Source organism: Liolophura sinensis, chromosome 5 (assembly GCF_032854445.1).
Source record: "Liolophura sinensis isolate JHLJ2023 chromosome 5, CUHK_Ljap_v2, whole genome shotgun sequence".
Taxonomy (NCBI): Eukaryota; Metazoa; Mollusca; class Polyplacophora; order Chitonida; family Chitonidae; genus Liolophura; species Liolophura sinensis.
The window spans coordinates 4884935-4909332 of NC_088299.1; the positions used below are offsets into that span (position 1 = coordinate 4884935).

General features: G+C 39.0%; 1 protein-coding gene across 3 annotated transcripts; it reads left to right on the forward strand.

Moving 5' to 3' along the window:
- Window positions 1–266: 266 nt before the first annotated feature.
- LOC135465624 (dihydroorotate dehydrogenase (quinone), mitochondrial-like) lies at window positions 267–22772 on the forward strand. Of its 3 annotated transcripts, none has more exons than XM_064742903.1 (10): window positions 267–402; window positions 2065–2274; window positions 3664–3863; window positions 4313–4395; window positions 5255–5359; window positions 14563–14750; window positions 15162–15281; window positions 16007–16160; window positions 20240–20399; window positions 21041–22772. In XM_064742903.1, exons 1-10 carry the CDS (start codon window positions 400–402, stop codon window positions 21114–21116), a joined length of 1299 nt encoding a protein of 432 aa, XP_064598973.1. In that variant the 5' UTR covers window positions 267–399; the 3' UTR covers window positions 21117–22772. The 3 variants fall into 3 exon arrangements, with proteins under 3 accessions (XP_064598973.1, XP_064598974.1, XP_064598975.1); XM_064742904.1 differs by lacking the exon at window positions 5255–5359 and adding an exon at window positions 5491–5580; XM_064742905.1 differs by lacking the exon at window positions 5255–5359.
- Window positions 22773–24398: the final 1626 nt, after the last annotated feature.

Below are 24398 nucleotides of genomic sequence, written 5' to 3' on the forward strand. Positions count from 1 at the left end.
AAAGGTTGATTTTATTTTTCTTTAAAATTTAATTCAAACCGTAAACGTCATGTTTACTTCTTCACAGTAAAAAAACACAGTTCTCAATGACTAATTTAAAAACACAGTGTTGTTTTTCTTCTGTAAACAGTGGAAGATGAGGATAACCTGAAATACTTATTTTAATTGTTTTCATGTTTCGTGACCTGCATCCGTTTATGGCACAAGTTATATTTTTCAAGTGCATTGACTGTTGTGGCGAGTAATGTTTTAGTGTACAAGACCAACAACAACACGCCAAGCAACAGCCATCAGCTTTATATTTTGGTTAAAAACTCGTAAAATGAGATTTCTTTCATAATCTTCGACCCCGTGTTAGGCGTGAAACCTTCGTACTCAGGGAATAAACAGCCAAAAGAAATGGTAACCTGGGTTTAACAAAGCATTTATTTACTTATTTCAGAGAGAACATTGTTCAACTGTTCAAAGTCGGCTCGGCGTAAAAGCCGGTCTGAGTTTCAGTCTAGGCTGTGGTCTAAGCTCCGACCTGCCGGTCTGAGACCCTTCAAAGTCGTTTTGTAGTCCACTCTTAGTGTTACAAATGCCGGTAAAAAGTACCACGGTATACCACGGTATACCACGGTCCAGTAGAAGTCCGAAGGGATGGTGGCCTGAGGGATTTGGTAAAGGTTGTGAGGTCTCTTTTAGGCCTAGATGTTGGTGAGCTTTAAAGATTGTTCATAAACACGATTGAGAGAATAATAGGGAGTTGTAAAGCCGAGAGTGCTGATTTGGTCACGTTTTAGAGAATATAACCTTAGTTCAATTAAACTGAACGTAGAGATCTGCCTTCAACAATTTCTGATATATACCTGCCTCAACAAAACAGACCTCATTGTTTAATTTATTTCAACTAATATGAACTTTAGACTCAAAATCTGCTGTTCACAATAAACCAGTGGGAAGAAACTTAAACTTTACAACTCCTAGAGACAGACCTAAAGTAAATTACATATTCATGAAAGATGGCATATAATATTATACAAGGGGTTTGACTGACACTCCTCCACACTAGGTGTGGGTTCTATCCCGGCCTTAGACAGAATTTGCAGATGACTCTTCTTGGGGCTTGGGTATAGATTTAGCCAGAATTTGAAATCAGGCCATCTCATTTCCAATATCCTCCCCATTTTCCCTATGCCCCCCCCCTCCCACCACCCCAACACACACACACACACACACACACACACACACACACACACACGCACACTTTTAGTTTTGTCAAGGACACTGGTACACCCCTGTGGCTAAACCTATGGGCCTGGTTGTCAACAAGCAGTCAGAGACGCTTGCATGCCTGTTTGCAGAGTGTAATGTGTCTTGAAAAACCATTGCCAATATCGCGCGTACATCCGTAAGCCTACAGAACATGTGGGAATGTTTGTCAGTAGCTTGCTGAAGGCTGGTGGTTTTCCCTGGCACTCTGGTTTCCTCCATCCATAATACTGACGGCCATAATAAAAGTGAAAAGTTGAGTATGGTGTTAAAAAACAGTGTTCTTTCATTTCCATTTCTTTCATTTAATTGTGATCGTTCAGTATTTATTTATTTATGTATTTATTTAATTGGTGTTTTATGCCGTTCTCAAAAATATTTCACTAATGCGACGGCGGCCAGCATTATGGTGGGTGGAAACCGGGCAGAGCACGGGGGAAGCCCATGACCATCCGCATGTTGCTGCAGACCTTCTCACATACGGCCGTTTATGATTTAAAGCATCTGTAAAACCACAGAAATATGTAATGTGCAGTGTTTGATATTGGACAAGATCACTATGCCTGATACTAGGAAAGGTTTAATACATGTGTGTATGGAAATGTTCCTTATTATAAATGCAGTGGATTTTTGTGGCTGTATCTCTTCATAACCATGTTGCTCAAATGAGAGGTACCCAACTTTGGAATTCCACACAAAATAGTCATTTTAATCCTCACACATTGTTAATAAAATTATCTACAGGCAATACAAACATGATCTATTCACAGTAATGTTTTAAGGTGAATGTTCTTCCTCTCTTATTTTCAGTCCAAGCTAAAGCAACTCATTACTTTCTCATTCGGAGGGGCTGTGACATGTGGGTGTATCGCTATCTATCAAGGCAATGAGAAGTTTTACCGAGAGATTTTGATGCCTGCTGTGTGTGTCTTTGATCCTGAAAAAGTTCACCAATGGGGGATAACTCTCGTCAAATATAACCTGTTGCCGAAGCCAAAGTTTGGGGATTCCCCATTCCTGGTAAGAAGCACTCCTCACCTTTGATGTTCATATGTGTAAAAATTTGAAACATATGTATTGAGATGTGGTAAGGTAAATCCCCAGCTGGTCAGCCCAGACACATTTGTCACTACAAACAGGTTTGCTGGGCTAACTTATACACATGTAGCTTGACATTCTTTCTGTGATGCCTGACTCTTCTTTCTATGATGCTTGACTTTTTTCTGAGATGCTTGACTCTTCTTTCTGTGATGCTCGACTCTTCCTTCTGAGATGCTTGACTCTTCCTTCTGAGATGCTTGACTCTACTTTCTGTGATGCACGACTCTTCCTCTGTTATGCTTAACTCTTGTTTCTGTGATGCTTGACTCTTGTTTCTGTGATGCTTGACTCTTCCTCTGTGATGCTTGAATATACTTTCTGTGATGCTTAACTCTTCTTTCTTTGATGCTTGACTCATCTTTCCTGAGAATTCTGCCTGATGTGACTTGGAAAACTTGTGAGTGAATGTAACGGGAGAGATTATCCCCAAAATGACCTAAAATTTTTGTCCACAAAAGTGCATTTTTACAGGCAAATAAATGTCACAAAATAATATTTTTGGTTCTGAAACTTACAATTTTCCAGCAAAATACCTTTCTTTGTTCCAAGCAAACCTAAAAACACCTTTCTAAAATCAATAGAATTCTCAGAATCACGCAAAATGGGAAAGTTAGTCATGGACAAAATTTCTGGTCATTTAGTGTTAGGGAACTCAGTGAAGCATGGAGTGGAACATTCATGCTGGTTCAAGTCCCAATCTGATAAGACCGATCAGATATGTGTATGTATATCTCTGTAACAATAATGCATGGCATTGACTTTGGCTGAAGTATTTGTAACTACTTCTCAGCGTTTGATGTTCATTAGTGTCTTGCAGCCTTCAAATAGACTTGGGGCTTCACTGGCTCAGGAGGTTAAGGTGCTGGCTAACTGTGACTATCAGGCTTTTGATCAATGTGATCTCGCATTTGATCAGTGTGATCAAATCAGGTCGTTGATCAATGTGATCTCGCATTTGATCAGTGTGATCTAATCAGGCCGTTGATCAATGTGATCTCGAATTTGAAACCAGTTCTCTCTCATTCGGCTGTGGCATTCGGTTATGAGGTGAAGGTCGGTGGTTTTGAAACCAGCCTGACACTTTGCTTTCATCCACCCATAAATCTGACAACAATCAAATAACTGAAATTAATTTTTTTTTATAGATGAAGAAACCTATTTGAATTTTACAATTTTTCCTTGAGTTTATTTGAATTCATTGGAATTCTGAGATTGGAACGTGCTGGGTATCAGCCGGCGTTTTGAAGAGGATAATTAAGACTAAACAACTAAATAACTAAAGTTCCTCCTTTTTTTCGCACCTGACAGTCTACCCAGGTGTTTGGGCGGCAGTTTCCTAACCCTGTGGGCTTGGCTGCTGGGTTTGACAAGCATGCGGAGGCCGTGGATGGCTTAATGCAGATGGGCTTCGGTTTTGTGGAGGTGGGAAGTGTAACCCCTGAACCACAAGAGGGAAACCCCAAACCCAGGGTTTTCAGGCTCATGGAGGATAACGCAGTCATTAACAGGTGAATAACCAACATAGAATAAACGATTGTGGTGCCACGACAGCAACATGTCAGCCGCATTGTAGCCATACTAAACATACTCGTAGATAGATGTAATATTGGTAAGCTGGCATTTAATTATCTTAAGATGCTTGTGAGGCAGTTTGCACCATCCAAGGTTTGTTGAACACCACATTTATTCCATCAATATGGTGTTAAACAACAATCAAATAAATAAAGAAATAAGCAAATTTAATTGCTGGTACCAATCATGTTCATTTGGCAAATCTTTGAGTCGAAGCATAACCCGTCAACAAAATTTCACCTGTGTGTTTTCACGTGAAAACAGTTAAAGGATTCAAGGTACATCTTCATACTGGTTTCTGAATTTCAAGACAATACATTTTTCTAGCCACTTGCAACCAAATTTAACAAAATCATTACTTTTACCTTAATTTTGTTTTTCACAGATATGGCTTCAATAGCCAGGGCCACCAGGTCGTATATGACAGACTGCGGACACGTGTAAAAGCACGATTCTCCAAAGATGAAAGTAAGAATTTTGTAATCTTTCTCTTCTGTGCAAAAGTAAAAATTTATTTATATTCTATGGATGGGAGCTGGATTTGAACCCTCAACCTCAGGGGTCAACAATTAGTGGTCTGAAATGATCTGAGGTGATTGAGAGGACTCAGCATATTCTGTGCTCTTTAATGGTGGATACACAATATGCTAATCAAATGGATAATTAGATTCTGAAGAAACCAGGGACCGATTCCACTAAGCCAGTTTTGATTTAAGTCAAAAACTGAAATATGGTTTTAAAGCTTATTTTTGAGCCCTGTAAATTAAAATGTTGACCGCATCATCAGTGTTAGCTTCAGACAAATGTGTCAAAATTTCAACTTTCTTTACCTAAAACTAAAGACTGTGACAACGCTTTAAATTTTGACTTAAGTCAGAAATGTCTTTGTGGAACCGGCCATCCATTTGTTGTGGAACAAACCCATTTCATCTTTGAAATGCATGGTTGTTCTTCATTGTTGAGGCCAAGTATTTAATCTGACTAACTTTGTCTTCACTCTTTGTCAGTGCCGTCAGGTATTATGGACATTTGTCTTGTACTGTGCTCCTTTTGGTTTCCCCATATCTCTTTTTAGTTTCTCTGTAACTCTTTTTAGCTTCCTTCACTGTTAACCCTTTATACTGCCACAGAAAACAAAGCTGGAAAATCATTCAAGAACATTCTTAACTATTATATCTCCTGTGATGTGTGCATTTTAATATGGTGTGAAATTCAAATTCACTGTGACCTGAAGTAGTACATCAAGTAACCAGAAATAGGTTCCTACAGCTTTCATGATTTTACAGCCTTTATAGGTTCTTATAGCTGTATTACATATTTACCATAGCTCCTCATGATGTTACGCACATGGCCGATCAGCGAAACATGCTCAACGTTAATTTTTGGTATGGAGAGTTGTGGGCAGGATGGACAGATACAGATTACCGAAAAGGTACAAGATTAGTCCCCCCCCCACTAGCTAGATTGTCGACCCCACATGTAAACAAAGTGTGCCAGTAAATCTCCATTGTTAGGACGCTGTAATGATTTTGGAGTTACTCTCACCCTCTGTTATTCCCATAGCACAACCAACTCCATACATTGCTATGCAGAGAAATCTGTTTTGGATTGGGGAATCATGGTCCATATGGGCTACCATAGATCATAAAAAAGGTATGCAGATCTGTTTGGAACATGTTCTAGTATATCGTAAATGTATAATATATGTAGCATTTATGAATAGGCATGTATTAAAAAAAATATCTCTGAAAAGTCTTATTAAAAATAAATACTTTGATCTTGATTTCGAAGTCTTAAGGTATGGCTACAAATTAAAACAGATGTGTAAATTAACTCCGCGTGATGCCTAATTTCCATGGCTTTGTTAATAGCCTGACTGAATTTGTCTAAAGATAAATGCATTTTTTCAATCTCAGCTTGTTTTTTTCTTTTCCTTTTGCTGTGTGTTCCACAAGCATTTCCCTTGTATTTCATGTCTTTACGCTCTCTTGCCAATCCTGTAGATGTGAAGGGTGCAATGATAGGAGATGTTTTCACTTTGACTGTAATCACTGCTTCATGTCTCATTGCTGTTCTTTGCACCTTATACAAAATCTGTTTTGTAGCCTGCCTAGAAAATCTGGCTGCTTTTCCTACTTAAATGTAGAAACATATTCTTTTTCCCATGTTTTTTTTTTGCGTTTGTCCTTTTTTTTTTTGAAAGCAATTGCCTTTGCGGCCCTGTGATTGGTTGAACAGTAATTGTGTGACAGACATCCTCCAGTTGAGATCATTCATTCACAAGTAAAGGGGAAAAGTGATGTTAAATTTTGTTCTAGTTGCATGTTTTAAATACGATCGAAGGGGTGGAAAAAACAAACACATGCGCACTAGATAAAGACAATGGCAGTGAAATAAGACCAGAGCGGGTTTAAGAGGATGAAAAAAATATTGATCATGTCATCTGAACTTGTACAAATCTACTTTGTTTTGTTTTCTTGTCACTTATTCTCGAAGCAAAAAACAAACTTGTGGCTTGAGATTGTTTGAAATTCACTTCAGGCATGTGGTTGTTTTTTTTTAATTTTTTTTTTATTCAGTTCAGATGCGAAGAGAATTGTCTTTCTTGTTGAGTGATGAATGAGTGAAAAGAAAACCCACAAGCCTAAATTAGAATCGCCAGGGGACAGACCGTGCTAGATGGGGATTTGTCAAGATAAGCACAGGACGTAAAGGAGTCTTTGTCTGCATCGTGTGCATGGTCGGTGAACCGAGCTCTCTAAATTGGGCAAAAACATGTTAAATCTTGGCGGAATTACTTGAAGTGATTTCGATGAGTGTATCATGCCTTCAGTATCATACTTCTTCCCTCCATCATTAAAAACCGATGACTCTGCTTAACTAATTACATAATTACGTTTTACATATTCCTTTGGAAACGGGTGTTATAGGTTGTTTCTGAAACGAATCTTGCTTTTATGGTTTCGGAACTCCCCTGCCGATTCTACGAGCGGTATAGGAGCGTCGTAATTTACGCTTGCATGTAGATCAGATCTAACCCATTTATTTCCAGAATACACAATTTCAAAATACATAATTATGAGCGTAAAGGTTAAAGGTCAAAGGCATGATAGTGGTCATGCTTTTTATACGTGTTGCTTTTATTTTAAGCTTGCCATCGAGTTGCGTCGAAACAGATATTCGTATACCAGTCGTCAACCAATATGGATCAATAATTGCAAGGCCAATTCCCAAAACGACGTCTAACAGAAACAACAAAAGAACAAAGAATGTATATAAAGTACGAAATTATTACGGATTCAAGCAGAGAAAACAGTTTTCCGTGATATTGAGAAAGCGTAAGGCATTTTCTGGACGAACGAGAGAAGTAACTTTTCAGATCGTGTACCATGCTAGCCTATAAGCTGTTGGTAATAAAATAAGTTTCTCATTTGCGTTTTAATCGCAACTGTTGGCTGTGCAGGAAATCCAACTTGACGATCTAATTCAACACAGCCCAGGGTTAAGCGGAATTGGACAAAATCTTGAAGCAGATTCTGGACGCTCTGTACATATTTACTTACAAGAGAACTATACTCATTGTAAAACTTAAGAAACTTGGAGCGAAGGCGTTGGATGGAATTGCCTCGAGACACTAGTTTTTGTAGTAATGACGTGTGACGTTGATTGAAATGGTCACATAACGTACAGGATCTAACAAGTGCTACAAGGCGAGATATGTACACGCCATATTCAGGACCCTTCGGTATATTACTGTGGTAAATTCTGCGACAGAGGAGACCGTTTTGGTCTTTGTACAAATGTAGGTCAAGATAAGATGTACTATCTGCGAAGTATGTGGTTTCTTTTAAAACCAGCGAAGGTGGATATATGTCTTTCACAGCCTTTGCAGTGCACAATTTTTAACCATCGGAATACCTATGCACTCTTGATAAATGGTTTCCCCGATTTTGACACAGATATTATTAATGAGAAATTCAAGCAACTCGATGAACAACGAAATATCCCATGATTGGTAACCCTTGTATGCAGTGGAACTGAAGAAGCCTTTGACGTTAATGTAGAGAGTGAGTGAGTGAGTGCTTGGGGTTTAACGTCGTACTTAACAATTTTTCAGTCATATGACGACGAAGGAATCCATTGAATGCTTGTAATGTGCCTCCTTGTTGCAGGACGGATTTCCACCGCTCTTTTATCTAGTGCTGCTCAACTGAGACGACTTACTGAAGTCAAGTCAAGCCGAGCCATTATACTGATACGGGTCAACCAGTCGTTGCACTATCCCATTCATGCTGAACGCCAAGCGAGGAAGCTGCAACTTCCTCTTTTAAAGTCTTAGGTGTGACTCGACCCAGGATTGACCCGGGATCTACCTCTCCCGAACGGACCGACGTAGAGATGTCCTGATACCGTACGTGTTAGACACACAGTGTGATCGTTCAGCCCCTGAAATAGGGACAGGGAAGTTTTCAAATTCTCTCTCTCTCTCTCTCTCCTTCCCACCCCCTTTGCTTTGTCATTAAAGCCTTGGGGATGGTATTAACCAATTGACATCGCACATTTTGGCTGTTCACATGGACGCACATGAAGTTTATACTGTAGGAGATTTCCTGATTAAGTGTAAGGCCTGTGTTGTATTAGTCTGGACACTCTAGAGTTCACCATTTATGACACTATGGTCTTGAGTAAGATATTATTAACCTTAATTACTAACTCATTCAATCAATCAATCATAAAAGCGTTGCAAATCATATTTATTTGTGATTTACTATAATGGTTTCATGAAATTTCTGAAGCCTGATTTCTTACAGTCAGAAAAAGTTATAAAAGAGTTATAGGAAAAGAAGGACGAAAAACTGTATCTCTGATTTTGGTTTTGGCCAAGTACATCCGTCTTCAGTTAGATACAGTTTTGTCGAGGTTATAGAAAGTGTGGTCTTGCAAGCAATATCCAGACACAAAGGTCTTTGAAAGAAAGCTCATCCGGAATATCAAAGCATTAAAGGCGTACAGCATGTTTTCCGTCAGTACTGCACTTCCAAAACAACGCTTCTAAAGGAATAATCCGTTTTTGTCTTATGCCATTATGTTCTTGTGAAATGTCTCATAGGCATCCTGCTAAGGGATCGTATTCAAAACAGCTCATCGGAACCTTATTTTACAAAGCCTGATTTTGGCCAGCGGCTTTAAAGTCAATGCCCCTGGTGTGTTTTATGCAAGAGTTTTTGTCCACTGTTCATATCTTGGCAGTTTCTCAACAGTCTCTTCTTGGAAATCTGTTAGTCTTTGTTGATGTTTACGAATAATGTATTTTAATACATACTTTACTTGGAAATCTTTTCCTTTGCCTTTCGCCTTAAGCATTGATAGCTTGAAAAATGTGCTTAAATGTGGAAAAGTGTTGAAATCTTTCTATATCTGTACAACACAGTGCAATGTTGGGGACTCCATGTTTGGCGTAACAATGGCCTCTATTGGTGTCCCTTGCATCTTTCAGTGAAAGCTTGCACAGAAAATGCTGACTTGAATAGCATAATGGAAGATCAAGGGAGGTGATGTGGTGCGATCCATATATAACAAAGCGCACCTGCTTGGGGAGTGTGTGTGTGGGGGGGGGGGGGGAGGGGGAGACAAGATGCTTCATTTGGTGTAAAGTTTTCTAAAGATCACTTGTCTTGCAATATTGTGTGCATATGATCTGTACGTCACATATGGCCACCAAGTATTATCTACAGTGTATGTACATTTGAGTATTGAAGTATTTTGTTCATTTGTAAATTTTGATGGCAATACTTAAGCACAACTCACCTGCAGGGTTGAGATCTGGGCCCATATTCGTCAAGATTTTGGGAATTCTTCGAAGAATGTTGCCTCAAACTAAGAACTATTATACTAAGATTATTGTTGCTCATTAATTATAATTATAACTTTGCTCATTAGTTTATTTTAAGCTCTTCTTGATTACCATTTGGAAATGACAATTGGAAATTTTAATATTTTTCTCCAAGCCGAACAACTTGAGAATAGGGTACAAAGGACTACATCATCGAGAGTAAAACCAGAGTAGCGACTACAGCGTCATATTTGGCAATGGTGACTATAATCGGTGGTATACGGCCTCCAAAAATGATCAAAAAGGATGTTTAGCGCACAGCAAAATCCCGCTTTATCCGGAAATAAAACACAGAGCCACGACGACAGTGTGATTGTTGGCAAATAATCTGATATTATTAACACTGAGACGTGTTTTGTTAACAAATTTGTTCTTCATGTACAATTACGCGTACGTACCGGTTTCATTGTAACTTGTCAATTACACGGGGGCTGGGTAGGAATCTTTTTCATATATAGCCTAGCGTTATTGTGTCTGGTCTTAGCTTTGTTTATATATTGGGCAGCTGATGTAGTGTTGACAAAGTTTTATAGCAATCTTTACTTTAGATCGATATTTTTTTTTATATATGTACTTTTGCATAGTGCAAGTATGCTTCAGCATGTTCGGCTTCTTCCATTAGCTTGAGTTAAATGTGATTTACATCGCCAAAGACTTGCCTGATTAGTGTTTTACTTTGATGAATTTCAGACGTCCTGTGGAATAATTGTCCTATTACGTGGTTAGTTTGTAGCAAAATTCAGCAAGGCTATCATAGTCCTTGATAATTAGGGCTTCATAATAGGCTATAGATTGCTTTGAAATTGAATCCCGTTTTCATTCGACACATGCACTGAAGTGCGTGTAATGATGCAAGCTATTGCACAGGTTGCCGTGGAAACCAGTTTAAGATCTTGGATGACATTACATGTAAAGTCATTAGGAGTTTTTCTCCCCTTAATTATACATTGTGATTGTGGATGTATTAGAGATTCATGATGTGGCATCAGTCGTAACTTACAGAATGTATTTTTTTTTATTAAGAATATTTAAGAAAGTAGTTCCAGAACTGAAATAAAAAAAAGAAGACATCAGTTAGAAGAAGTTAGAACATAACAAATCTCTTTGAACGACAGTAATAGCTGAAACTTTAATGTGTGCTCGTTACATGCAGTGGTTTTTATATTGTTGCTGAGATGTTGAAAAATATTGAGCTCTTAAAGAAGATCGTCTGCATCTTCCAAATGGTCTTAAATGTGGCTACTGAACTGTTAGCTGCTCATACAACGGCGCCAGCGTGGAGCTGTCCAGGCTCTTGGAACTTCCAAGTAGCGTCTCCTGGCCCCGACCTTCCCCCAGACTCCTTCAGCCGGCATTACCATGGAAAGATTTTGTTAGGTACTTGCTTAAATGTGATGGTTTCCATACCCACATAAATCTTTACAAGTAGTTAAAATAAAGTAGCTATTGGTAGGAAAAAGTGCTGCTTGATTCATATTTCCTTGCAAGTTTTATTGTGCCAGAATAAATAGATCACGAGTAAAAAAGTGAATCATATCAATTTTGAACGGCATTTGTAGACATTTACATTTTTTTTAATAACGGATTGCTTTCACCGTTTGTATTCTTTAAAATGCGTGGTAATATTTTGCGGGATATGAGTATTGTGATGAAGAATTTCTCCGTTGTAGGAAGGTTACGTTTTGCTTAATTACCGCTGCCCTCTGCAAAGCTATACATCAGACAAACTCTGATGGAAACCGCCAGTGTGATGCAAGAAATATGATGACAAATGTGTTATTGTCATGCAATGGTTAAAAAATTAAGGGCTACGTGATGCATTCCTTATGGGAAGAAGACCAGCATTGTCTGTCGTAGATCTTTTCTGTTCATGGTCAAGCCTCATTACCACTTTTTCCAGATAAAATGTTGCTTGTGATCTCTTATGATTATTTTTTTGCCGAGCCTTGTCGACTTTTACAGTCCCTAAAAGTAAGGAAAGGATAATTTCATAATGGTATCTTTCAAAGTTTCCTTACAATATCTACGTTGTAAAAAGAAATTGATATTCAAGACTTTTCTTGGCCTTTCTTCACAATGCTCTGAATTGGGATGGACCAAATTGATTTCCCAGGCTTGTTAAAATTTAGGCAAGCTTAACTGTACCGGCCATTATACACATACTCTGTATATTATGATGATGCCAATGAACTGCTTTGTATATGAAAGGATTGATAGCTTTTGCCGACTCTTCAACCGAGTGTTTTTTCTCTCGTATCTCTTTCAATACAGGCTGTGCTTTGATATTTCTGGTTTGCCTTGATTTGAGTTCTTTCTAGCTTTAAACGGTTATTCAAGTTTGATTGATGTGGGCTAGGCTGCTAATTTTCCTCTACGTGGGCTGTTTCTGGAATAATGTAAAAAAATTACATGTACTCTGTTTAATATAGCTATTCAAATGCCATTCCCAAAAGCTGGCACACTCTCCTGGTAATATCTTCCACAGAAGATATAAGTTTTTGGGTTTTCCTGTCCCGAGTTTTCTGTTGCACGCTCTTGAGAGACAAGTGGCTTCTGACCAAACACTTCGACCGTGACATTAAGTCAGTGACAGTGTACGGACCCAGATCCATCCACCGAGAAAAGGTAAATCTCCTTTGAGTATCGCCTGTAACACAGACTGAATAAATAAATCAGTAAATCAATAAATCAGTCATACTGTGCCTATGTTGAACTATAATGTTGAACTTTTTTTTTCTGAATATGAAGGACTACAACATTAATTTATTTCTGCTGGAGTTTATTCCAACTTGTTCCCGTAAATTCTTAAAATTAGCTTACATGCTCATTCTCGAATGATTGAAGCAGGATTAGATAAAACATATGTAGTGGTGTTAATTACATTTCTTTAGACATGACTTGTCGAGAATTGTTGAAATGCTTTGTTGTCAGCGCATTTGATTAACAGGGACGAATGCAAAGGGACCAGGCCGATATAATGCTTGTTTTCACAGTATGAAAGACTACAACACGGAGGGTAAAGCCAAAGCAGCGACGAAAAGTGTGATGGCTGTGAAATTGTCAAACGTAGTCCGTGAAATTCGTTCTCTTGCCCATTTACCTGGGTTAGGGGGAATAGTGTTATAAACAATTTTATGTTGGTTTTATCACGAAAAAAAAATGCCTTTGCATTGTTTTTATTGTTATTGTATCTTAAATGTGATGACAACACAGCAATTTGAGTAATTCTAAACCGGTGAGTCTAATAAGTTACAATTAATATCACTACCTTATTATAGCTCCTGTGATGTGTGCAATTAATATCACTACCTTATTTGTACCTCATCCTGCCTAAGTCATGGTGCCAAGGGGGCGTGTAATAGGCTACTATTTGTACATTTACACGAACAGTTAGAGTAAGAACCCTAACAGAGGTTAATTGACAAGAGGCCGTATTTCCACGGTTACGTGTAACCATTTGGCAGCTGTCACACTATCTTCGCTACTCTGGTTTTTCTCTTTATGCTATACGTCTTAATTACATTACCCAAAGTCTAACAGCCTTACTGGAAAATCTTTCTTATATCATTTGAAGGATGTTTGAGTTGGAATAAAAAATATACAAATATGTTATTTTGTGCTAATTACTCCCAGCCTCTGACAAGGAATCCACTTGTCAACCTTTAACGAACTTTGTCACATGTTACGTATAAATTTCCACCGACACAACAACGTCATTGTTTACGCCATATTTGGTTGTAGGCTAGTAATCTTCAACGAATTCCATGTATTCTGTCACACATGTAACTGGTACAAAACACCGGCATAAGCACTGTCACCTCGAGAACATTATGGGCAGAAAATCTGCAAAAAATCTGTGTCCTGTGTTAGTATGGAATGGACACCTCATGTGTCTATGAAATTCAGAAATACGCACATTTACCGTTTGGACTCCACACAGCCCCTGCAATATTTGAACACGGATCAAAGCATGATCATAAGGCCTTATTCCATGAATTTCTTCTTTTTTCGTAAAACTGGACTTTAGCAGTCATTAAATCACTGTTTCTTTTTGTATGGATCATTTGAGTTTTATACCAGTTTTGTTGATAAGGTGATTTATTTTTCCGATGTCTATATATGTTTAATTTGGTGGCCTTTTGTATGTATTATGTGAAGTTGTTGATGGCCAGATTTTTATGTACCGCTGAAATTTCACCAGATCTAATGTTGTGAAATTGGTATGTAAGTGTTTAGGCTATTCCATCACTACATTTTCATGCAGGTGGTTTTCTTGCTGGTTTTCAATGGACACTGGTGTGTTAGGTTGTTGTGGAAATGGACCTCGCAGTTATCAACACGCGTCTTTATAGTTTACTGTGGTATGAGAATGCCGGGGCTTGACGCTTTGATTTGCTATCCTGCTTGTTCCTGTATGGTGCATGATTGACTGGTTCAATCGGCTGAATATTTTAGAACATATTCAAGAGCTGCTACCAACTGTCTCAGTTGAGACCATAATATTTCCCAACTGTCAAATGCGTGTGTATTCTAGCACTAGTATATAAACATAGCCATCCAACCCATTTAACAAACCAGTGCTAAGTTAATAAAAGTTTTCTTTATTGGAATTGGCAGACACACTTTGTGTTGTCTCCAATATAAGCACTGGATTTCTTTGTGTGCAAGTATGTCATAGCTTTGTATGCACCTTTTACCCTTTCCTTTAAAAAAAAAGTCGAAGTGTTATGATATGTTTGTAGCCCCAGGTGTCTTAGGAGTGAACCTAGGGAAGAACAAAACCTCTCAAGACCCTGTAGGGGACTACGTACAAGGCGTGAGGATGTTTGGACAGTTGGCGGACTACCTGGTTGTCAACATTTCTAGTCCCAACACCCCCGGGCTGAGGGACATGCAGGGCAGGGAACAGCTACAACAGCTGCTTGAAAAGGTAGATCACTCAAATTGTCAATTTTACTTCCTGGACCTTAGGCTAAGCCATTGTTATTGAATTTCAATTTGTCTGTTTCGGTGGGTTTTTTTTCTTTTATTTTTGCCTGTCTCTATTGCTTTTGTTCTGAGCTGCTATTACATTTGTAAATATGCATGATATGGCAGTCTCGGACTTCTTCACCATTGGTAGAAATTACTGTGGACTTCTTTGCATCAAATTTTATCAAATTGAAAACATCAAATTTGGGTATGTTGACTTCCGTGCACTGCACTTCTTCTAAAATAATAAATTATTAAAATCTCATCTGAAAATTGTTTTTGCGCAGCACGAACCTGTGTAAAGCATATAGTAAACAACAGTAGCATCCTATTCAAAGTATAGGTGAACAAATCAATGTATGTCTTGCAGGTTGTTAGAGAACGGAATTCAATAAAAACATCCCATAAGCCCCCATTACTGGTGAAGATTGCCCCAGACTTGAGCTACAAAGACAAGGAAGACATTGCTGCTGTCTTGAGCAAAAAACAGGTGACTCTTTTGGTTACAATTAAAGCTTCTAATTGGACCAGGACCGTTATTGCTCGGCTGCTTATTGGGTAGAACGTCTGCCTCAAAGTCGGGAGACACGGAATCAAACCAGAATCGGGTCATACCAAAGACTTTAAACATGGTACTTTTTACTGCATCGCTTGGCGCTCAGCACTGAGAGGTTAGAGCAAGGAAACAGGACTGGTTGACCTAGTGCCAGAATAACGGTGACTGGATGGGGTGTCATATCTGGTGTCTTCGGCATGATACTTCAGAGGCGGCAGCACTTTGGCGGCATTGACTCGCCCTGCCACAAGAAGACACAGTATATGTACACACACCTAATGACTCCTCGTCCTCATATGACTGAAAAATTGTTGAGTATGACGTAAACACCAAAGCATTCATTCATTCATCCATTCAAGTTGGACCACTCGTAGATCGTAGAACTAGTCAGTAAGTGTATTATACTTTGGGTATTCCTACTTGATGTTGATGGTATAATTGTCAGTAATACCACAGCGACGTCATGAATCTCTGATGAGTTCCAACATTCTGTTACAATGTAGTGTTGATGGTATAGATCTCAGTAATACCACAGCAACGCGTTCTGAATCTCTGATGGGTTCCAACATTCTGTTACAATGTAGTGTTGATAGTATAGATGTCAGTAATACCACAGGGACGTCCTGAATCTCTGAATCAGTCCAAACATTCTGTTACAGTGTGGCGTTGACGGTATAATTGTCAGTAATACCACGGTAACGCGTCCTGAATCCCTGATTAGTTCAAACAAAGCTGAAGTAGGTGGATTGAGTGGAGAGCCTCTGAAAGATTTGGCCACGAAAACCATCAGCGACATGTACAGACTTACAGAAGGTGAGTGGTCTTGTTTTAGTTGTATTGCTGTTTTAAGGTAAGCCGCATTTAGTGGTCAAATTCGACCATCGCTCCATGCGCGTGACTTGCCTGAACCTGTACACAGTTCTCAGTGGAGCCTTTGCCACCTGAATGATTTTCTCGCGTGAACACAAGCGGTTTACCAATGAGATTGTGTGTTTGAATCCCGCTCTGACTGCCTTGGCCGACGTTGTGTGGAGGTTAGTACAGTACTTGGACTGTTCACATCTCCCCTTTCCGAGCAACTTCTGGAGTCCAGTACAGTTTACCACAATGGCTTTACGGCTGTAGTTTCAGGGGCTGAAATGTTCTCCCAGTAAAGGCCTCTAAATGCAATCTTATATAAAAACGCTTATATAAATGCAATGTTGCGAACTGCTAGAGAGTGTGAATTCTCCTCTACAGCTGTAGTATACCTGTGCTAGGAGCGTGTTGCTCGCTTTCGCAGAGATGCTTTCTACCTATAGAGAAATTCTGAGTTTCTTTATTTGTTGATACTCAACCGTCTCATGTATAATTTGAAGGACTGTGGTCCGTACAATCCATGAATGGTTAAGTGTGATTGTCCTGATACTGATAGATATACCTTTCAGAATTTGCCGTTATTTGCTGGGGCTTACAGAAATAACGTTGACTTCAATACAACATAATGCGCCTGAATAATTCAGTTGTGAAAGGGAACAAATGTCCCAAGGGGGAAAAAAACACATCTCTGTGTGATATACCCTCGTGCAATCAGGACTTGACCTGACAGCTGACTAGATTCCGTCAGAAGGTAGTAACATAAACCATGTCAATACATCAAGTGGGGAAAACTATTTATGTGCAAGAAACGTTTCTAGTGTAAAAACGGTCTGTCAGTTAGTTTTGGGATACAACACACATCTTGCTTGGATATGATTTATTTATTTGATTGGTGTTTTACGCCGTACTCATTTAACTTATACGACGGCGGCCAGCATTATTGTGGGAGGAAACCGTTCAGAACCACGAGGAAACCCACGACCATACACAGGTTGCTTGGATATGTTCCCATCTGCCGTATTTTTATATATTCCAGATGGTGCTTTTTACAAAGAGGAAAACATGTTCAGGATTCCTTTTAGTGAATGCAGTCTCGTTATACATGTACCTAGAAGAGAAAAGAGTTACGGGTAGATAGCTGAATATAGTTGCCAGAAAAAGGTAACATCTGCTATGAAAAGGCCTTAATCAACCTCTTCCTAGGTTGATGTCAACGACAAAATGTGTAAACGGCATCGTATAAGTGAAAAATTATTACTGGCTTTGAACAGCAGTCATTCGACAAAGATATACCCCTAACCTTGTCCACAACAAACTCTTATGCAGCACAGTAGTACTCTGGGGGGTTTCCGCGTCCGAGTTAACATGCTAGAGCAGCAGTATAGTTCAGAAGCCTCTGATTAATGCCGTAGCTGTGAGTTCAAGTCCAGTTCATGGTTGCTTTCTCCTCGGCCGTTAGTGGGAAGATTTGTTAGCAACTTGTGGATGGTCGTGGATTTTCAGTGGGCTCTTCTCGGTTTCCTCCCACCACAGTGCTGCCCGCCGTCCTATAAGTGAAACATTCTTCATTACGGCGTAAAGTTCCAATCAAATGAATAAATAAATAGATAAATGAATCATACACCTCCGCATTCGTGCACATGTACATTATACATGGCATATAAATGCTGTATTAGACACTGTGCTAAAACGCACTCAGGAAAGCCTATAACACAATTTTTAGAAAGAGATTCCGTTTTAAATGTTTCTGTAGAGTACATGTTGAAGTTAATATGCTTCAATAGACTTTTCTTGAGGCACGTATGGTATCCCCCATTCACTGACGGGATTTTCCAGATTCCCTCGGTTCCATTGTTTTTGGTGTCGTTCGACAGTGCTGTGTTGTGTAGGTTTACATGAAGTTCTTTGAGGACCGCTTGCCAATATGATTTGCGCCACACGCTGAAAAGTTTGCCAATAAGTGGCTTACTCCGGGCTCTCCAGTGTCCTTTGCTCCTATTATACTGGCTGCCATCGTATAAGTAAAAAATTGTTGAGTTGGGTGGCATTAAACGACAATCACAAAAAATGAGGTATTGTTAGGGATCAATCGAGTCTTAATAAATCAGACAAATATAACACCTGAAGCGTGTGAAAACTATTAGACGTACAATACTCAAGGGAGTCATCTCATTTGACGCAAGTAGTTTTTTGGTAAGACCAATTTCATTCTAATTTCCCTCTTTTTCATTGGTACAAAAAGTACTGTAATGTCAGAAGTGGAAGTGTGAAAAAATTAATTTGCTTTTACCCTAATGGGTTGTGAATGATTTTCTCCAAAAACTAAACCAGAAACAAATCAGTTGTTTGTACGTTATTGCATTACTTCACTAAATTCCATGTATTTACTATGGTTCGCACGTGTATACGTGTTTTTAATTGTGGCTTAAAGACTTATTCTGAATCATAGACGTTTAATAAATTACAATTCACATTTTTTTTTTTACCTAATATTGCTTAAGCCATGGTGCTAGGGACGTGTAATGTGCTACTATTGAAGCATTAACATGAACAGTGACAATTAAACTCTGACGGAGGTAAGTTGATATGAGGCAGTATTTCACATGTTCCGTGTGGCCGCTGGATACCACACTGTCGTTACTGCTCAGGTTTTATTCTCTATGCTTTAGGTCTATCACACTGTCGTCACTGGTCTGGTTTTACTCTCTATGTTGTAAATCTTTAATTATATTTATTTACTGAGCTATTCCTTTACTCCATGCCCAAAAAGTTTTATATATACCATGGCGGTCTTCTTTTATAGGTGCAGACTATTGGTAAGATCGTGACGATCTTTTCCACGTATGATGTATGCACGCCATATTGGTGGACGACAAACAAATCTTAGACTACACAAATGGGTTCACAGGCATCGCTGACCGTTAAATGTCACCAAGGCCTCACGAATAGTGTTATTTATTTATTTGATTGGTGTTTTACGCCGTACTCAAGATTATTTCACGGCGGCCAGCATTATGGTCGGAGGAAACCGGGCAGAGTCCGGGGGGAAATCCACGAACAGTGAGAATAAAACGAAAGGACATGCACATATCATAAACACAAGCCACCTTGATATAAGCTGAACAGTGTAATTGATCTAATGGCCATGGTACACGATTTGAATCCAGATTTCACTCATTCGCCTGAAACATTCTTTTGCGTCTTCCAACATCATTGAAAACTGCTGACTTCTTCTCTTTGAATGATTGCGTTCTATTTTCATACTTTACGTACTTTCTTAGTTCTTTGGTGTTAAACGTGGCTTTGGGAACGTCCATTTTGATTGGCGGTTGGTATACGAATGTCTCTTTCGACGCATAAATAGATAAATTAGTATAATTGTATAAACTCCCTTGAAAGGTTTTTTGTTTCTACCAATTCCGATGGAGTGATGTATTCTGCATTTCCAACTTACCCTGCATGTCATCCACCCACATAATCATTTGACGACAAAAACTGTTGGTCTGTAGTGGCCATGGGATTAGAGCTTTCGCCTTAGTGATCAAGTGGACAACTGTATGCAGTTTCGCGCTTCTTTATTAAACACTCTGATGGATGCCAGGTGTTGGCCTAATTGACTCCATAAAAATAAGGAAATGACATCAGTTAAGAATGATAGGGAAACACGGAAGGAATAATGATGGCAAATGTATTTACAACAGATAGTGTAGTAACGATCCAATATTGTATTAAATGTTGGCCGATAACATTGACAAAGACATTCGTAATTTGTACCTGTACAGTGTGACTTCACGTTAGGTTAGCCAAGGCTATAAGATAATGTCCAGCTATATATGTACAAATATGTCGAGATAGTCATACAAGTCTTTCAGGTGTGACTATCGATCGTAAGCTAATATATTATTTCACTTATACGACGGCGACAAACCCACGACCGTCAGCAGGAACCTAACAGACATTTCCATGTAGTTTTTGCTAAACAGTAAACTGTATCAGCAAATATATTCAGCGTGTACTTTTGTACTTTTCTTCAGGAAAATTGCCCATTATCGGGGTAGGTGGAATAGGCTCTGGTAAGGACGCCTATGAGAAGATAAAAGCCGGCGCCTCATTGGTTCAGCTATACACAGCTCTGGTGTATCAAGGCCCGCCAGTGGTTGGTAGAGTAAGGAGAGAACTGGAGGAGCTGCTGAAGTAAGTATCTGTATTTACAGTGTGGGTACAACTCTGAAGGCCACTTACCTTCAGTGAACACGATGTGCATCTTTGTACATCACATGTCCTCCAACTCTCCAGTAATTTGCCAAAGGTCTGTGGTTTACACTGGCTACTCCGGTTTCCTCCACCGATAAAATTGGCTCACCTTGTATAAGTGAAAAATTCTTGAGTATGGAGTCGGACAACAATCAAATAAATAAATGAAATATGAACAGAAAGCTTTGGTATGAATAATGGAAGGAAAGTCTGTTAAGAACTCCATAAATGCGATTGTTATACCTTACAGAGTGATTTTCAGTTTCCATTGGTTGAGAGACGGTCACATGGTATTCCTCAATACATGAGAACAGGAATCGTCAGTTCTCGACAAGTGATATTCAACTCGGACTTCATCTTGATTGAATATCACTTCTCTAGAGTTGACTGTTCCTGATATCCTATCCCACAGGATGCACTGTATGCAAAATATACCACTACTTAAATCGTTGCCGTAAAACATTTACTTGCCTAACATGCTAAGGAAGTAGCCCACTTGACCATTTTTACCTGATAGCCAGTGTTTAATAGTATAGAGTGGGCGATATTTAAGTATTTCTTTTTTGCCTTGATTATTTCAGAGAGGATGGTTACAAATCCGTAGCGCATGCAGTAGGAGCTAGTCACAGACCCGACAAGAAGGCAACGAAAAGCTGACAGTAGCGCACTTTTAGGTCTCTATATATATCTTGTAAAAGTGTATACGTATGAATCTTCTAACAGGATTAAATGAACTAATAAGTAGGGTGGAACGTAACACAGAAATTGGTCATGTAAATCAGGCACATAAATCTGGCACATAAATCTTAATTCATGGTCAAGGAAATATGCGTTACAACTAGTGACATTTACTTTGGAAGATTTTATCTGAGGAACTCTCGTGGTAGTATTGGTGTTTTTGAAAATGAATTTCTTGTTTAAGGTTAACAAAATGACCAGCGGGGCTGTTGTGATAAAAGTTTGTCTTAAAAAGTTACTTGGACCTAAATCCAGGCATTCGGAGATAGTCAAGGCAGCTTATCTTTGGTCTTCATTTTCACACGACCTAGGAGTTCCATAATACGAGCCGCTTGATGGGTGTAATTTTGCCAGTAAATGATAAAAACATATAAGCTTTAGTTTCGGGATAAAGTTCATGTAATTTGAAATCCCACTTCCCAACTTCAATGTTTTTCAAAATGGCAGGACTGTCACATGAACACTAGTCGCACTGGACAACATGCAAATCTCGGTATAATGCGTGGTGTCGCCTTACATGAACTCCACGCCTTCGATCAATTTGATCAGGGGTCAGAAGTCGTTCCATTTGGAAAAATTGAGTTTCCAAGCCACGATGCTGACGCTAAATTACCCACCTTATTCCTCTTGTTTTAGCTACATTCGACCACGTGTTGTCCTTCTCTCTTCTTGTGCAGTCTACTTTCTGCCTTGTTTGTCCATTGTCAACGATATTTGGGAATTTTAAATTTGAGGGCGATATCACGTAGTAAAGTTACGTCAATTCATTGAAGAAGCAGCTTTTCACAATGAACATCTGAGAAGGAGCTCATTGACTAACAATAGGGTCACCCTCGTTACAACTGCTCGATATTTTGACGAACAAAGTCTTCCACAGCTCTTCTTTGTTCACGCTTTCACTCTTACCGGGATGGCCACCAATGTGTACGAACGAAATGCTTACGTCACATGCGTCGTAGACATTGCCTTGAGAACATCCGGACAAACACAAGTCAGAATATTTGGACAAACCTGTACGCTGTATTGTATCGACAGTCTCGCAAGAAGAAGCCATCGTGGTCTCCACTGGCTATATATGCGAGTCAAATATATTGTTGCTGAACGACTGATTTTTGAACTATCATAATAATTATATATAAAATCAGTATGTTGACTGAATAGAATACTAATATAAAGTACATGTATATGGCTAATGAAAGGCTAATCTGGATTTGTGTTTTCACGTGTATGTGAATACTCAGGTATATTAAAGTGTGAACGTGTTAAATTTAACGGGTGATTACCAAAGCTACTTAAGATATTTGTGGTGCCGCATTTAGGTTTGAATATATATTAATTATGGTCAATGTTGAGAATAGACATTAAAGTCTTACTGTGTCGATAACTGTGTCAAACGCTCATCATGTTAAAATAAATTCCCTGAAGATTTGTAGCTTTTGTTGAGATAAAATCTTCTTCACTGGCAGCAGTAGTGCATAAGCATGCTGCTATGTATAAAGATTCTCCATCTTTTTGAAGAAAGCATATTTTTGGGATAACTGGTTTTTACAAAATGTAGAAAGAATAAAAAAATAAATGGGCTTTGCTGCATCTATAACTTGTTTGTCCTGTTCACACTTCAGTATTAGAGTTTGACTAACAAGTACTGTGAGGGAAACACCGGATACTCACACCCTTTATGTTCATGGCAGTTTTACGTGTTAGGTTCTGTCTACAACCACGCGTACCTCAGAGTTTTTGTATAAAACTAATCTATTTTGAAGATAACGTCTTGTTAATTTGAATGGATGAATGAATGCTTGGGATTTTACGTCGCACAGTTTTTTAGTCACATGACGACGAGGAGTCATCAGGTCCGTGTACATAAAATATATCTTCTTCTGACAGGACGAGTTCATGCCGCCGAAATGCTGCCATCAATGAAGTGTCGTGCTAAAGACACTAGACACGACACCCCACTCAGTCACATTATACTGAAACCGGGTCATGCAGTCATGTTTCTTTGCTCTAACTTCTCAGTGCTGAGCGCCAAGCGAGGCAGCAAAAAGTTGTTTTTGGTCTATGGTGTGACCCGACCCGGGTTTGATCCCTGGTCTCCCGACTTCGATTTTAGTTTGAATTTTAATACAAACAACATTTGCTAGAATATCGTCCGGAGGAGTCGTGCGCTTGAAGGTTTTCCAACAACCTGCGAATGACTATGAATTTCCGCCGGGTGAGTTCCCACCATTTATCTGGTGTACAAGTAAAAATATTCAGTACAGTATAAAGCACCAACCAAATAAACCATTTTGAGGGCTTCATAAAAAATATGATTAGTCCCTGGTCAGATTAGAAAAAAAGAAAAAAACTAAGATCAGCACTCAGCTTTAGACTTATAGAACACACGCATGAAGTTAAACCCCAAGCATGCATACATATATACATGCATACATATATGTACGACTGTTTTATAGTCCTGACTTGACAGTCATGAAGTATGAAACATATTGTATAGAATGACATGCAGAGCACACCAAGTAAGAAAAAGGTGAAGAGGTTCTGTTAACAGGGGGAAAAAAAGAATACACCATCGAATTAAGGGTCACTGTAATTTGAAGAGGATCGTCAAAATATCTCTGGGTGTACTTTATGCACTATATATGTCGAAAGTCTTACTGAAAACGTACGGAATAAATGTACACTGGACAGAGTCAGTGTTGATTGTCTCCCTTACAATGCAGGATAGCCACAGCTCAACGCGATCTTCAAGGTAAATAAAGTGACCAGTGAAGGCATCTTAATTTCGGCTGGGTTCTTGTCTGCTTTGAATGGAGACATTTTACTTGATCAGTATGATCGTTGTCCATCACCATACACAAGAAATTTACACATATGCAATGGTGGCCTGTTTCATGCATTGAGAAAACCGGAGTGCCGGAATCAAACCGCAGGCCTTTGACGATTTGCTGGCGAACTATTCCACGTGTCACAATGGTGCAGAGATAGTTTTCAGTGAACTTCATGCAAGACCACACAAAACAACACCGTCGAGCGCTAATGTTCCCAGGAATTAAGTAAGGAGGGAAGTGGAGTAAGAAGATTCCATGCCCAAAGATGGTACTTTAAGAGGTGTTAATTTATTTACTAGTATTTATTTCATTGGTGTTTTACGTTGTACTCAAGAATATTTCACTTATATGGCTTATAAAGTGCCCAGCA